General features: G+C 56.7%; 1 protein-coding gene across 2 annotated transcripts in view; it reads left to right on the top strand.

Annotated features, from left to right (window-relative positions):
• Positions 1-3,648: 3,648 nt before the first annotated feature.
• Positions 3,649-11,720, top strand: part of DLGAP2 (DLG associated protein 2) — a 773,688-nt gene continuing 765,616 nt past the window's right edge. Inside the window, exon 1 of one of the 2 annotated variants that reach the window (XM_059156120.1) lies at positions 3,649-3,901. In XM_059156120.1, the coding sequence (XP_059012103.1) occupies positions 3,884-3,901 (18 nt within the window). In that variant the 5' untranslated portion in view covers positions 3,649-3,883. The remainder of the gene's footprint in view (positions 3,902-11,720) is intronic. The other variant, XM_059156121.1, reaches the window with a different exon arrangement.

The raw sequence follows: 11,720 nt of genomic DNA, 5'->3' as shown, positions 1-11,720 counted from the left end.
GGCGGCCGAGTGTGCGGGGGAGGCAGGTGGCGTATGTGAGGTCTCCGCACCTTCCCCTCAGTTCTGCCGTGAACCTGAAACCATTCTAGGAAGTTACGTAAAACATGTTAGTGCAAGAGGAGGGAGTACTCGCTGGACTAATGTCCTCGATGAGGCTGTGTCTTGGCCCTGTCCTTCCCTTCTGCCTCACCCCCCCAGCGTCCAAACCCACTCTGGACTTGGCGGCTTCACAACAAAATCTTCCCAGAAACCTCAGAGTTTCCTCCTGCCCGAAGTCCTTACTCTCGATCAGACCCGAACTTGAAAGAACTGACGGCAAAGTCAGCCTCTGCCTTGTCATCTGGAGCATGTCTCCTACCTGACCTCCGGGTACCTGCCCCTGAGTCACAGGACCTCACATCCCCAGGTCCAGGGCAGGCTGACCAGTGTGCACCTGCCACCCGCTGTCTGCCCAGAAGGGCCACCTGCCCAGGTGCAGAGCCTGGCCAGCGATCCCTGTGCCTCCTGTCCCCCCCGCCCCCCGCCCCCTTGTAGCTGCTCAGAAGAACCAGAGTTCTCCCTGCTGCCTTCCTCGTCGCCCACTAGAATTCCTCCAGGATTTTAAAAAAAGATTTTATTTATTTATTTGACCCAGAAAGAGCAGGAGCAGGACAGGGAGAGGGAGCAGACTCCCCGCTGAGCAGGGAGCCCCAACACCCAGGAGCCCGACGTGGGGCTCCATCCCAGGACCCCAGGGTCATGACCTGAGCCAAAGGCAGACCTGTCGCCGACTGAGCCCCGCAGACGCCCCTCCTCCAGGCACGTTGAACTGAGCTCCCCACGTCCGCTCGCGCTTCCTCAGTCCCACCCCTCCCGGTCTTCTCCTCACTGTGGCCAAAATGTCTTTTAGAAATCTCAGTGCCATTCAGAATCAGTGAAGTTAATCCGTCACTTTCAAGCTAAAGTGCAAAATTGTGGGGACATAGCAGTAGATGCGGAAGAGACATTCAACGAAACCCAACACTGTCATGACAAAAACTGTCATCAGACTAGGAACAGAGGGGACTTCAGCTTGATTAAGGGGACCTACAAAAAACGGCTAGCTACCATCATGTCGACCCCGCAGGTCATGCTGTTCCTCCCACCAGTCTTTCCCACGTGGCCGCGCAAGTCCTGGCTCAAGTAACAAGGAAATAAAAGGTGTACAGATCGGGAAGGAAGACATGAAACGGTCCACAAACGTCATGATTGTCCCTGTTGGACACCTGCTTCCCTGCTCAGAACCCCACATCAGATTTTACTGAACACAAGGTACAACTCGGAGTCCTCCTGATGTCATTAACCCCAGACTGTTCTGTAGACACTTTCGTGCTGTCCCTTGCTCAAGTTCTGCTTAGTCGGACCCTCCCGAGCATGGAGGGGGGCGTCCACCTGCCCTTCCTCTTCCACCCCCACCCCTGCCTGCATCCTCATGCCGGCTCTCCCTTCTTCCTGCATCCCCTTCCCCACACCGCTCCTGTCTTGTCCGAATCCCAGCGCTTCTCCAGGGCTCTGGCAGAAGGTGCCCGCAGGGTTCCCTGTGGTTCCCTGTACGACCCCCTTGCACTCACCTGCTGTCCCCCAAAACAGGCTGGCTGGCCTTTCTAGAAGGTACAGGAGCGGCTCAGCCAGAACACCTGCAGCGGGGAGTGGGGAAACATCCGTCAGTCTGGGGGAGGAAGTCCGATGAGCACATGTCCAGACCTCCAAACCTCGCCCAAGCCATTCTGAGGAGCAGTCTACATGGTTCCTTCAGGGACCCGAGCCAGACCGAGCACCCTTTCTTTACAGGGCGACCAGCGTGGTAGGGCATCTGATAAACTCTCCCTCCCTCCCTGTCCAACTCCACCGGCTTCCTGGACTGACCTCCTGATGAAACCACCTGACCCCAGCTCCATGGCGCACGGGGTATTTTCACCAGCGACTCCTTCTGCAGACCCAAAGCTCCCTGGTTCGGGGGCGGTTTCTCTGTTTGGCTCATGCGTTGAGAGACGGGACAGGCACTCAGCACACTTTTGTTGTATTTTATTGTGGCTGTGGTATGAGTGAGTGAACCAGTGGATCTCAAAAAGAGGGACAGGTGAGGACAGATATGGAGAGGAGGGAAGTGAGCTTTTAAATTAAAAAATGGACTAGAATCTGGGTTTCTGGTTGAAGTCCGGCACACCCGATCCCTCGGTGTCTGACCACAGAGACAATCAGAAGGTGCTAGAAACACCACAGAGAGTGCGATCGTGGACAGTTTCTGTGCTTCACTTTGTACCCACTCCCCTCAGCATTTAGAACTTCGTTGTCAAATAAAATGTGGTTGATGCGCGAGAGTGGTCAGTTTTGTGAAGAACTCTCAGGGAGACTTTTGTCCAAAGACTTACTGAGGGCACCCGGATGGCTCAGGGGGTTAAGCAGCTGCCTTAGGTTGATCCTGGGTCCTGGGTTCCACCCCGCATTCATTTGCCTCTCTGCTCAGCGTGGAGTCTGCTTCTCCCTCTGCCTCTGCCGTCCCCCTGTCCGTGCACTTGCTCTCTCTCTCCTGAATTAAATAAATAAAATCTTAAAAAGCAACAATAAAGGGCTTATAATTTCTGAAAAAGTCCGTCTTGTCCATTCCAAATACTTTGATCACCGGATTCCTATTCTAATCCCTCTCACTTCGCTGTAAACAAACCTTTGTCCTGCGACCTCACTTTTGCCAGCAGCTTCCGGGGGCTTTAATCCGGCTTGGACTCCCCAGAACCCAGGCGGAGACTTGGGAGAGCCTGGTGTTGCAGGACATTACAGGGGGGCTCCCCGCCCTGCCCCGGGCCCAGGACCGCGAGGGGACAGCGGAATGAGAGCACCAGGCGTCCCAGGCGTCCGGTGCCAGTGGAGCAGGCGTCACTCTGGCGGGTAACTCTGCTCCCCGGGCAGTGGGTCCTGGAAGGGCGTTCCCACGGATCTGACGACGGTGCATCCCAGTCTGGCCCGGTGGGCTCGGTTGTCCCGATCGCTCGGGTGGCCCACGCAACCTGACTCAATTCCTTGGCCGGCGTCCTCCGTGTTGCTGAGAGCAAACGCACGGAGGCGGCCAGACCCCACGGATGGCGCTCGCTGCCTCTGCGCGCAGGTTTGCTGTGGAAAGGACGGCCGTTCCCCGCCGCCATAGTGCACCCTTCCCTGCGCACACCACGCCCGTCCTCGACGGGAAAGTGCGGCCCTGGGAGGAGGAGGAGGCTGGGCAGCAGGATGGACAGAAGCGGGACACCTTTGCGGTGACACTCCCTCGCCAGCGCCGGGCGCACGCACCCGTGCCCTTTGGCTGGAGAGCATCTGGCTCCGGAGCGGACTTAGGGTGCGCGTGTCGCTCCTCCGGATCCGGAGCGCGGGGCTGCTTCCCAGGAGCTGCGGCACGTGTGGGGTCCGCGCTAACTTCGCCGCGCTCGGGCTCCGGCTCCGGCTCGCGCGGGCAGCCTGGAACCGCGGGACCGCCCGGCGAGCTGCAGGCGCCCGGCGCTCCCCGCGGTCTCCCGCGCCCCGCCGCGCCCCGCGCAACAGGTGGCGTCCGGGGCGTGGCTTGCGCGCCGGCGGGCGGGGCGGGGCGGGGCGGGGCGGGGCGGGGCGGCCGGGGGCGCGACGCGCAGGCCTGGGCGCCCCCGGGCGCGGGCCTGGCCCCTCCCCAGATGCCGCCGCGCGCCGGCCGCCCCCCAGTGCGCCGGGCCTCCCCGGGCGCCCAGTGCGCAGGCGCCGGCGGTGAGCTCCGACCGTGCGCCGGGCTCGAGCGCGGTTGGAGCGCGCGGCGGCGGCAGCGGCCCCGCGGACTGACGGACGGGCGGACGGACTGGCCACGCGCCATGTCGCCCTGCACCTTCTGAACTCCGAGCGCCCGAGGATGTCTGCGCTGAAGAAGGTGCGCGGGGGTCGCGGGGCCGGGGCGCGGGGTTAGGCTGCGCGTGGGGCGCGGGCAGGGACCCCTGGGCAGCCTGGGCACAGGGTCCACGCTGCGCGGGCGGCCTCGTCCTTCGCTCGGGCTGAGCGCAGCGCTGGTCGTGGCCGGGGGTCCCCGGACCCTGGGCTCTGGGGCTCTGGGTGCGGTGCGGGCGCCGCGGAGGCGGGACAGGCGGCGCTCGGCCGGCGAGCTGGGGGAGCTGACGGAGACCGAGGAGGGGGCGGTGTCCGGCTCCCGCGGGGCAGCCGCTAGGGGACGGGGGCGCAGGTGGGCCGACCGCGATTGGGAGGTGCAGTGAGGGCCGGGAACGGGGGCTGCGCCTGCGAGGGAGCGGGCCAGGGGTGGTGGAGGGGCCACTTCTGCGGGGTCGCGGCGGCTGCAGCGCGGGGAGGGGGTGGCCGCCGCCCGCTCTTCAAGTGGGAGCGCGAGCACCCGGCTTTTTTCGGGGTGGTTGCTAAGCGCGGAGCTCCCGGCGCAGGGTTTTGTAACCAAGCCTCCCCCGGCAGCGGCTGTTGCTGTTCTCGGCTCGCTCGCTAACGATCGCAGAGAAATAATGAGGATGTAATTATTGCAGCCTGCGCTGCCAGGGGTGGGGGCGGCAGGCACGGGCTCTGCGTGCGCCAGCAGGTGAGGCCGGGCGGAGGACGGTGCCCCAGCCCACCTGGCCGCCCTCCTTGCGCGCACTGCGCCCAGAGCCTTGGAGCCAGCTGGACAGGGAACCTGGGGTGCCGGTTAAGGGAAAGAGTTAGGAGAGGTCGGGAGGGGGCGAGGAGGTGAGGAGGTGGAGAGTCTCAGAGGTCCAGAGGGTCTGCAGGTGGAGAGGGGAGAGAGGGCCCACGTGCCAAGGGGAGAGGGCGCTGGTGGAGAAGGGATAGGGCCCAAGAGGCAGCAGGAGAGGTCTGCGGATGGAGAGTGCTGAGGTTCTTTGAGGGGAGAGGGCACAGGTGGAGAAGGGAGATCTGCAGGTGGAGAGGGCGCAGGTGGACGTGGGAGGGGGGCGCAGGCGGACAGAGGAGAGACATGCCCAGGGGCTGGAGATTGGCGTGGGAAACTCTAGCAGCCTCTCTTCCTGTGACTCTTGCACACTTGTCAGCTGCTGTGATTCCAGCCGCTCTGTTCTCTTCTGCCAAACCAATGGCGATTAGGGCTGGGTCTCGAAATTGGGAATTGGAGACTTCTCAGCGCCGTGGTTTTGTATTGATTACAAGTGAAGAATGGGTGGCCAGTTCTCCCTTGGTGGTGGTAATGCTGCCGGACAGGGCTGGCGTAGTTTTGGAGCGGATTGGTCTGTTCTCTCGGAGGCAGGAGAGCTCAGGGCAGGACTTCAGACAAGGACTCTCCCTGGGGTCCTGGGCACTTGCTGGCTGTGTGTCCTTGGGGAGCACTGCGTGTGATGGGACCTGGCTGACCTGGTGGTGACTTAGTTCTGTTAGGGACTGGAACATCCCCAGGCTCTCAGCACAGCTTTCGGGAGGCTGTGTAGCACGTCCAGGGGACCTCTCCCCCGCCCTGTCCCCCACAACTTGCAAGAAGCAACACTGACTTCTGAGGTTCATGTGCGTTACAACACCATTCTCATTTTTCTTCCTTCGCATTCTCTGGGTGGGTCCTAGGTAACCAACACATGACGAACTGATGATAAAAAGTGATTTTTTGGCAGGTCAGGTTGTCACTCTGGTGTTCAAAAAAACTCATTAATCAGGATTTTCCAGTAGCCAAATTGCCTTGTGCAGGCACTGGGTGACTCACAGACTTGGCTCCAGCACTCATTGTGGCGCATGTGTACCGTTTCCTTTTAGATGATAAGACTTTTTCACTGCTTGGAAGTGAAACAAATTGGAATATTTGATGCCCCACATCTGGCAACACGACAGCAGACTGGGGGCATATTGTCTGCTCAGGCACATCTGGGCAGAGTGGGGACCTAATGAACGAAAACAGGGAGAAGAAAGTCCTATCCTAAAGCTTGCTGCCCTTTTCTAGGTCAATGCAATATCCTGTCCTGGACGAGGAGGTCCAGAAAGGTGGGATTAACCCCTTCATAAACTCTCCCCAGAAATCTCTCTTCTCTGTGAAGAAGTCAGTAAGCCTTGGGCAACTTACTCTAGTGACTGGTCCTGTCCCAAATGCAGGATAATTGTAGGTTACAGGGCAAGCTCTGTGAGCGACAGGAATGCCACCTCAAATCATCCAAAGTGCCGAAGTGCCCCAAATGAGAGTTTTCTCCCCGTGGAGATGTTTTCTCAGATAAGTGAGCTAAGCCAACTTTTCACTCTGTTAATGCCCTTTCCATCCAAGAGACTTCACGTTTATAGTAGAGTTGTCCAAAGTGGTCCTGCCCGAGGCAGAAATAAACATTCATTCTTTTACCACTATTTTTGTATGGCTTGGGTTACTGGTGATTTAGATGAATTACCCAAGGAGTTGAAGGACGTACTCTTTGAATATAGATCGTAAAGGGAAAATAAGCAAATGCATTAGGTATTGACCCTTGGAAAGGATGTGCCGCGGTCATTCATTGGGTACAATAAAAATAGATATGATTCATGCCGTCGGACAGATGGGAGTCCTCCAGAGCACTGCCAGGATGCCGGTTCTGAAAGCATCACAGGCTACTGTGCAGGAAGTTAGTAGGCAAAACATCTCAGGCAGTTAAAGCTCCTTCTTCATCCCCCACAGTCTTATGCACAAGCCCTTTGCACCCTGGGACCCTGTCCTGGCTGATGCGCAGCCTTTCAGAGGTCTCGTTTTGCCGGTGCCGTGAACACATGGAATCAGCAGGGGGCCCCGTGTTTCCTCATGACGGAAACACTCCTGCGCAGGGAGCTGGGCCTGGGGGCTTTGGTCCAAAGGGTGGGCTTGTAGGGCGTCCTGCACCTTTGGGGCGGAGCGCCTGCCTTTCCGGCCTCCTCCAGTCCGGGACAGATCCCGTTGCTGTCCGCCTGCGGCTTCTTGTCAAAGGTGCCCGGACACCATGTGCAATCCCTGTTGTTCCTGCCCGCCCTTACCCTGCGCCCTGGCTCCGTCTGCTTCTGAAGAAGCTGCTGGCAGTGAGCCTTTCGTGGGCCCCGTCTTGGCCGGACTTGGTGCCCTGGGGGGATGCCTGCCCAGCCCCCCGGCTGTTCCGACAGCTCCCCCCCACCCCGTGCGCCTCGGAGAATGTGCCTCCCCGAGTGGTTGCAGGAGGTCTTCTTGCTGGGTGCAGGTCATGCTGGTTCATGAGCTCTCGGCATTGCTGGGGGGGGTCTTCGAGGAGGTGAACTCTCTAGACCAGCTTGTTAGGCTTCTGTTGAACGTCCCGTGCAGTACGAATTCGCCCTTCCAGGTGACTGCTGATGTCCTTCCGACGGTCAATTGTGCCCACCATTAGCGCTCCGCTGTGGTTGGAGACCACTGGGTCCTGAGACCTTGTTGTGCCGAAGCGTCGTTACTGCTCGAATTTCGCTTCTGTAAACCAAGAAATCTCCCCCAGTTTGAGCTGGCTTTTCTGTCCCTGAGAGTCAGGTGGAATATAGGGGTTTTAGCTCCTCCCGAATGTCCACATTAAAGCTCTCATCATGGTCTAAGTTTTGTCCATCTTGAGGTGATATTTTTGTTCGATATACCTTTTTGTGTGTAACCACAGGGAATAAAAGAATCATTCCGAAGAGGAATAAGCATTATCAGTCAGCTTATCCATAAAATCGCAGCAAATATTTTAAAGAGTAACTTTGTCAATGTAATTGGTCATTGTCTTTATAATGAGGTGTACTGCACTCTGCACAAAAGTAAAAATATTGAAATGATTCCCACAGGGCCCCTGGAGTATACATTGTAAGCCGGGCAAAACAAAACGATCCTCTTGTGCTACATGAAAATCTGGCCTTCTGATTTTGCAGAGCCCTGAGCAGCAGAACCCATGTTGGCAGCACAGGCGGTGACCAGAGTGTGGGCTCTGGAGTCACACCTGCGGGGCAGCCCGGGGGCCTCCGTTGGTTTGACCTCCATATACTTCAGTCCCTGTCACTAAGAGTGGGATGGATGCAATTGAGTTTTGTAGGCTTGTCACAAGGTTTAAAGGAATTGATGGGTGTAAAACACTTAGGACGGTGTGTCCAGTAAACACCCAGTAAGTGCCGACTGTTTCAGATCCCAGAGTAAACTGGGAACCGGGCTGAGCCATCCTTTATTGTGCGTAATGAAGCAATGCTCTGAACTCCCATAAACCTTAAGAATTTATTACTTCTGGTCGTCTTTTACTCGTTTTATCTATTTTGCCTCCTCTTTCCAATATTTTGACACAACTTAACCACAAAGGACAAGGCTACAAATGGTCGACGATCAGAGCAAACAAGTATGACAGCCAGGGGGTTAACATAATTCTTTGGGCGTCAAACTTAACTGAATTTCCTGTTCACCAAGTCCGTGAGGCCCCAAAAATGTTGGCCCTGACTTGATCACCTTCTCAGGGTGGACTTTGCATGCTTGTTTTTTGGTGATGAACCTGTCTTGGCCGAGGAGGAATGGCCGTGTGGTCTGAATGTGACCCTGGGTGAATGGTGTCCTCATGGGTATGCTCTCCAAACCCAAGGCCATGTCCAGGCTCCGTCTCCCACCCACGCTTTGGGGAGCAGTACTCAGGCTTGGAGTAAGAGATCTGAAGCCATGACAGTCACTTTCCTGACCCCATAAGATCGGCTCGATAACCCTCACAGTGCGCCGACTGCTGTGCTAACGCTCACAGCGCGCCGACTGGTGTGCTAACCCTCACGGCACGCCGACTGGCGTGCTAACCCTCACAGCGCGCCGACTGGTGTGCTAACCCTCACAGTGCACACGGTTACCCTTTCTTTCTCTCCCCGTCTCAGGACGACGGATTTGGGGGAGGTGCTGGCCTCGGGCATCCTTGGACCCCGTCTGTCTCGCTGTCTGTTGCAGCGTGTGAACGAGAGCAGTGAGCAGATGCTCAGCCTAGCAGACTTGACCTCACGTCTGGTTCCCTTCCCTCGTCCCCACAGCTCCTTCTGGGGTGTTCTAGGCTCTGCTCTCGGATCCTGTCCCTGCTTTGTTCCCTGTTTCCTGACTTGGCCAAGAGCGGAATGACGCCACACTTCTGCCCACACGCAGCCACTGCGTCTCTTCCGTGCTTTCCTCGCTTTGTCCTTTCAGACCGTGTTCCATTGTGATGTCCCCGTTGGCAGGTCCCCAGGCCTTCAGTGCTGGAAGCAAGTCATCCCTGTGCTTCTCTGTGCCTTCTTGGGGAACGTTCCCTGGAAGACCATCATTATTTGTGCTGCTGATGCCTCCATGTGCCCGCTGCCCAGCTCTGTCCACGGTGTGGAGGAGGAGCAGTGGAGGGCTGGATCTGGCCAGCCCCCCATTCTGTCTGAGTGTTTGAAGTCATGTAACTCAGGAGATGCTTGAGTGACACCCTCCCTGGTGTCCTGCGGGAGAGGCTCTTCGTTGACCAGCTTCCGTGCGTGGCTTCTCAGTTGTGTGGGAGGATGTTGTGGATGGGGGCTGTGACACGTGCATCAGTGGGTTTGGGTACATTTTTAATTTTGCTAGAATATGAAACTTTTGGCTTTTTAAAAATGTCCATTTTTCTGACATTCTTTGTGATTTGACAGTTTCTGAACAAATTTCTGAGCATCTCTTTTCTGACTCTTAAAAGCGGTGTGAATCTATTGGCAGCTTAGCAATTTTCTTTTAACAGTTGAATGTTGTTTTTTTGAACTTAATATGGCCATTTTAGGATATGACATAAAATGTGCTAGATTTTCACTCTAGTTAGATTAAAATTTTATTTTTGTTGCGAAGAGGGTCTACGTAGCTCATTAAAACAACCAAATGGCATTTTGTTGTCCTCAATTCATCTACTTGCTTGTTTCTCTAATGATGTTTTATTGAGAGTCCTACCACTCATATAAAATAAAACGACTTTTGCGTATAACTCGTCCCAGCAGTTTCACTTCTGTGAACGTACCCTACGAAAATAGTCTTGAATTTATGCGCAATTACCGAAGTGATGTTCAGTCCGGTTTTATGTTATACTAAAATATTGGAAAATAGGAACAATAAGAAATTAGATAAATTCACTGTGTTATAGCCACTTCACACAAAAAAGTGCACATCCACTGAACAGATGGAAGTTACGTATTTCATATGAAACAGGTGTTCCTCTCACATTAAGGGACAAGACGAGATTACAAAGAGTACATTCTCACCCCAATCTCTGAAGCTTCTCCGTATGGAGCACGGAGGAGAGACAGAGAGACACAGCAGTCGGGGGCGGGGGACCCTGTTGGTCCCCATCTTCTGTCCAGCGCGCAGAGTGAAGGGCAGCTTCCTCCAGCGGTCGACACAGCAGACCGCACCCGACCTGGGGAGCAGTCTGAGTCCCTCTCCTCACATGCTCTGCTCACCCTGGATTCTCCCTGTGCTGTTTTTGGGGCTGGGGCGCATCTTGGCACTGGGCTTCTGCACAGCTCCCAGCCCTGCCTCTGTGCTCCCAGGACACAGCGGTCACCCCTCTCTGCGTGGAGCCACCACACTCGGCACTTTGTCAGGGAGGCCGGCCCGTGCCTCCCGCGCTCTCGAGCTCCCTGGTTACTGTCTGACGCACTGAATGGTTTACTTCCTTATTTTTGGATGTTTGTTCCCTGCCTGTGATCACTAGCATACACGGAGCCCTTGCAGGCAGCAGGCACGCTGCTGAGTGTGTAAGGCCCAGTGCCGTGCTCTTCCCTTGCACAGCAGCCCCGGGAGGTCTGCACATTGCGGAGGGGGAGATGAGGAGAGACGGGTGAGGGGCGGTGTTGGGGACACATCTGTGGTCTGGCAGAGCCGGAGAGAGGAGCCTCTGGCTGGAACGGCAGCCCTGTGAGCTGGAGGGACATGTGCATTTTGGTCACTGGTGTGTCCCAAGGCCCTAAAAACGGCTGGGCCCTGGTGCTCAGTCCGTGTTTGCCGAGTGGTGAGGACTGACAGAGCTCATCTGCAATGCTGGGACAGGGCCAGCTTTTGGTCCTTTGTTTCTGTTTTATCAGAAACGCGGATGGTCCCACACACAGTGACTGAAACAGGATGTGTTGCTCTTGTCATAAAGGGAGGTGGGTGGAATGTCATCGGGGATCCTGGTTTGTCCCCGTTCTGCACTGGGTCTTCCCTGGGTTGGTCTAGCCCCTCCCAGGGCAGGTGGCTGTCTCGCTTGGGCCTTTATTCCCAGGTGTGCGCACAGCTGCTGGGGGAGGAGGAGTGGCCTCCGCTGGGCCAGCTAGCTGCTGGGCGGTCCCTCTGCAGTGCTGGATGGGACAGGCAGAACTTGCTTCCAGCTCTGGTCAGGTACACTGTTATCTGGGACAGGGACTGCGTTCTCCAGAATGGTCCTTCTGGACCCACATTCTTTTTGTCTGCGGCTCTGCCATCCTCACACGAGCCTTCCAGGGTCACTGTGCTCACCGTCCTCACCCAGCCAGGACAAGGAGGAGCCAGGAGGACCCTGAGGGGCAGAGTCTGGGGGCACAGACCACTTTTTTCCCTTGGCCTCTGTCACCTACCTTGTCACTTGCAAGGCTGATAGTGACAGGTCACTAGCAGGGTCTGTGGGACCCTGTCCTGGGGCATCTCAGCCTTGCTTTGCTCTGGATTGAATCACGCAGCTGGCTTAGCTCCTTTATCCAGACACCTTCAGGGCACCTGGACGCGGGGCTGGGCGGGAGGTGGTGGTGGGGAGCATCAGAACAGCAGCCAGGCAAATGTGTTTTTTCGTTCTACGCCCTAAAGAGAAGACGCTTACTGA

Source organism: Mustela lutreola, chromosome 18 (genome assembly GCF_030435805.1).
Source record: "Mustela lutreola isolate mMusLut2 chromosome 18, mMusLut2.pri, whole genome shotgun sequence".
In the NCBI taxonomy this organism is placed as follows: Eukaryota; Metazoa; Chordata; class Mammalia; order Carnivora; family Mustelidae; genus Mustela; species Mustela lutreola.
The sequence above is the reverse complement of the archived record's forward strand: the minus strand, read 5'-3'. Positions and strand labels throughout refer to the sequence as shown.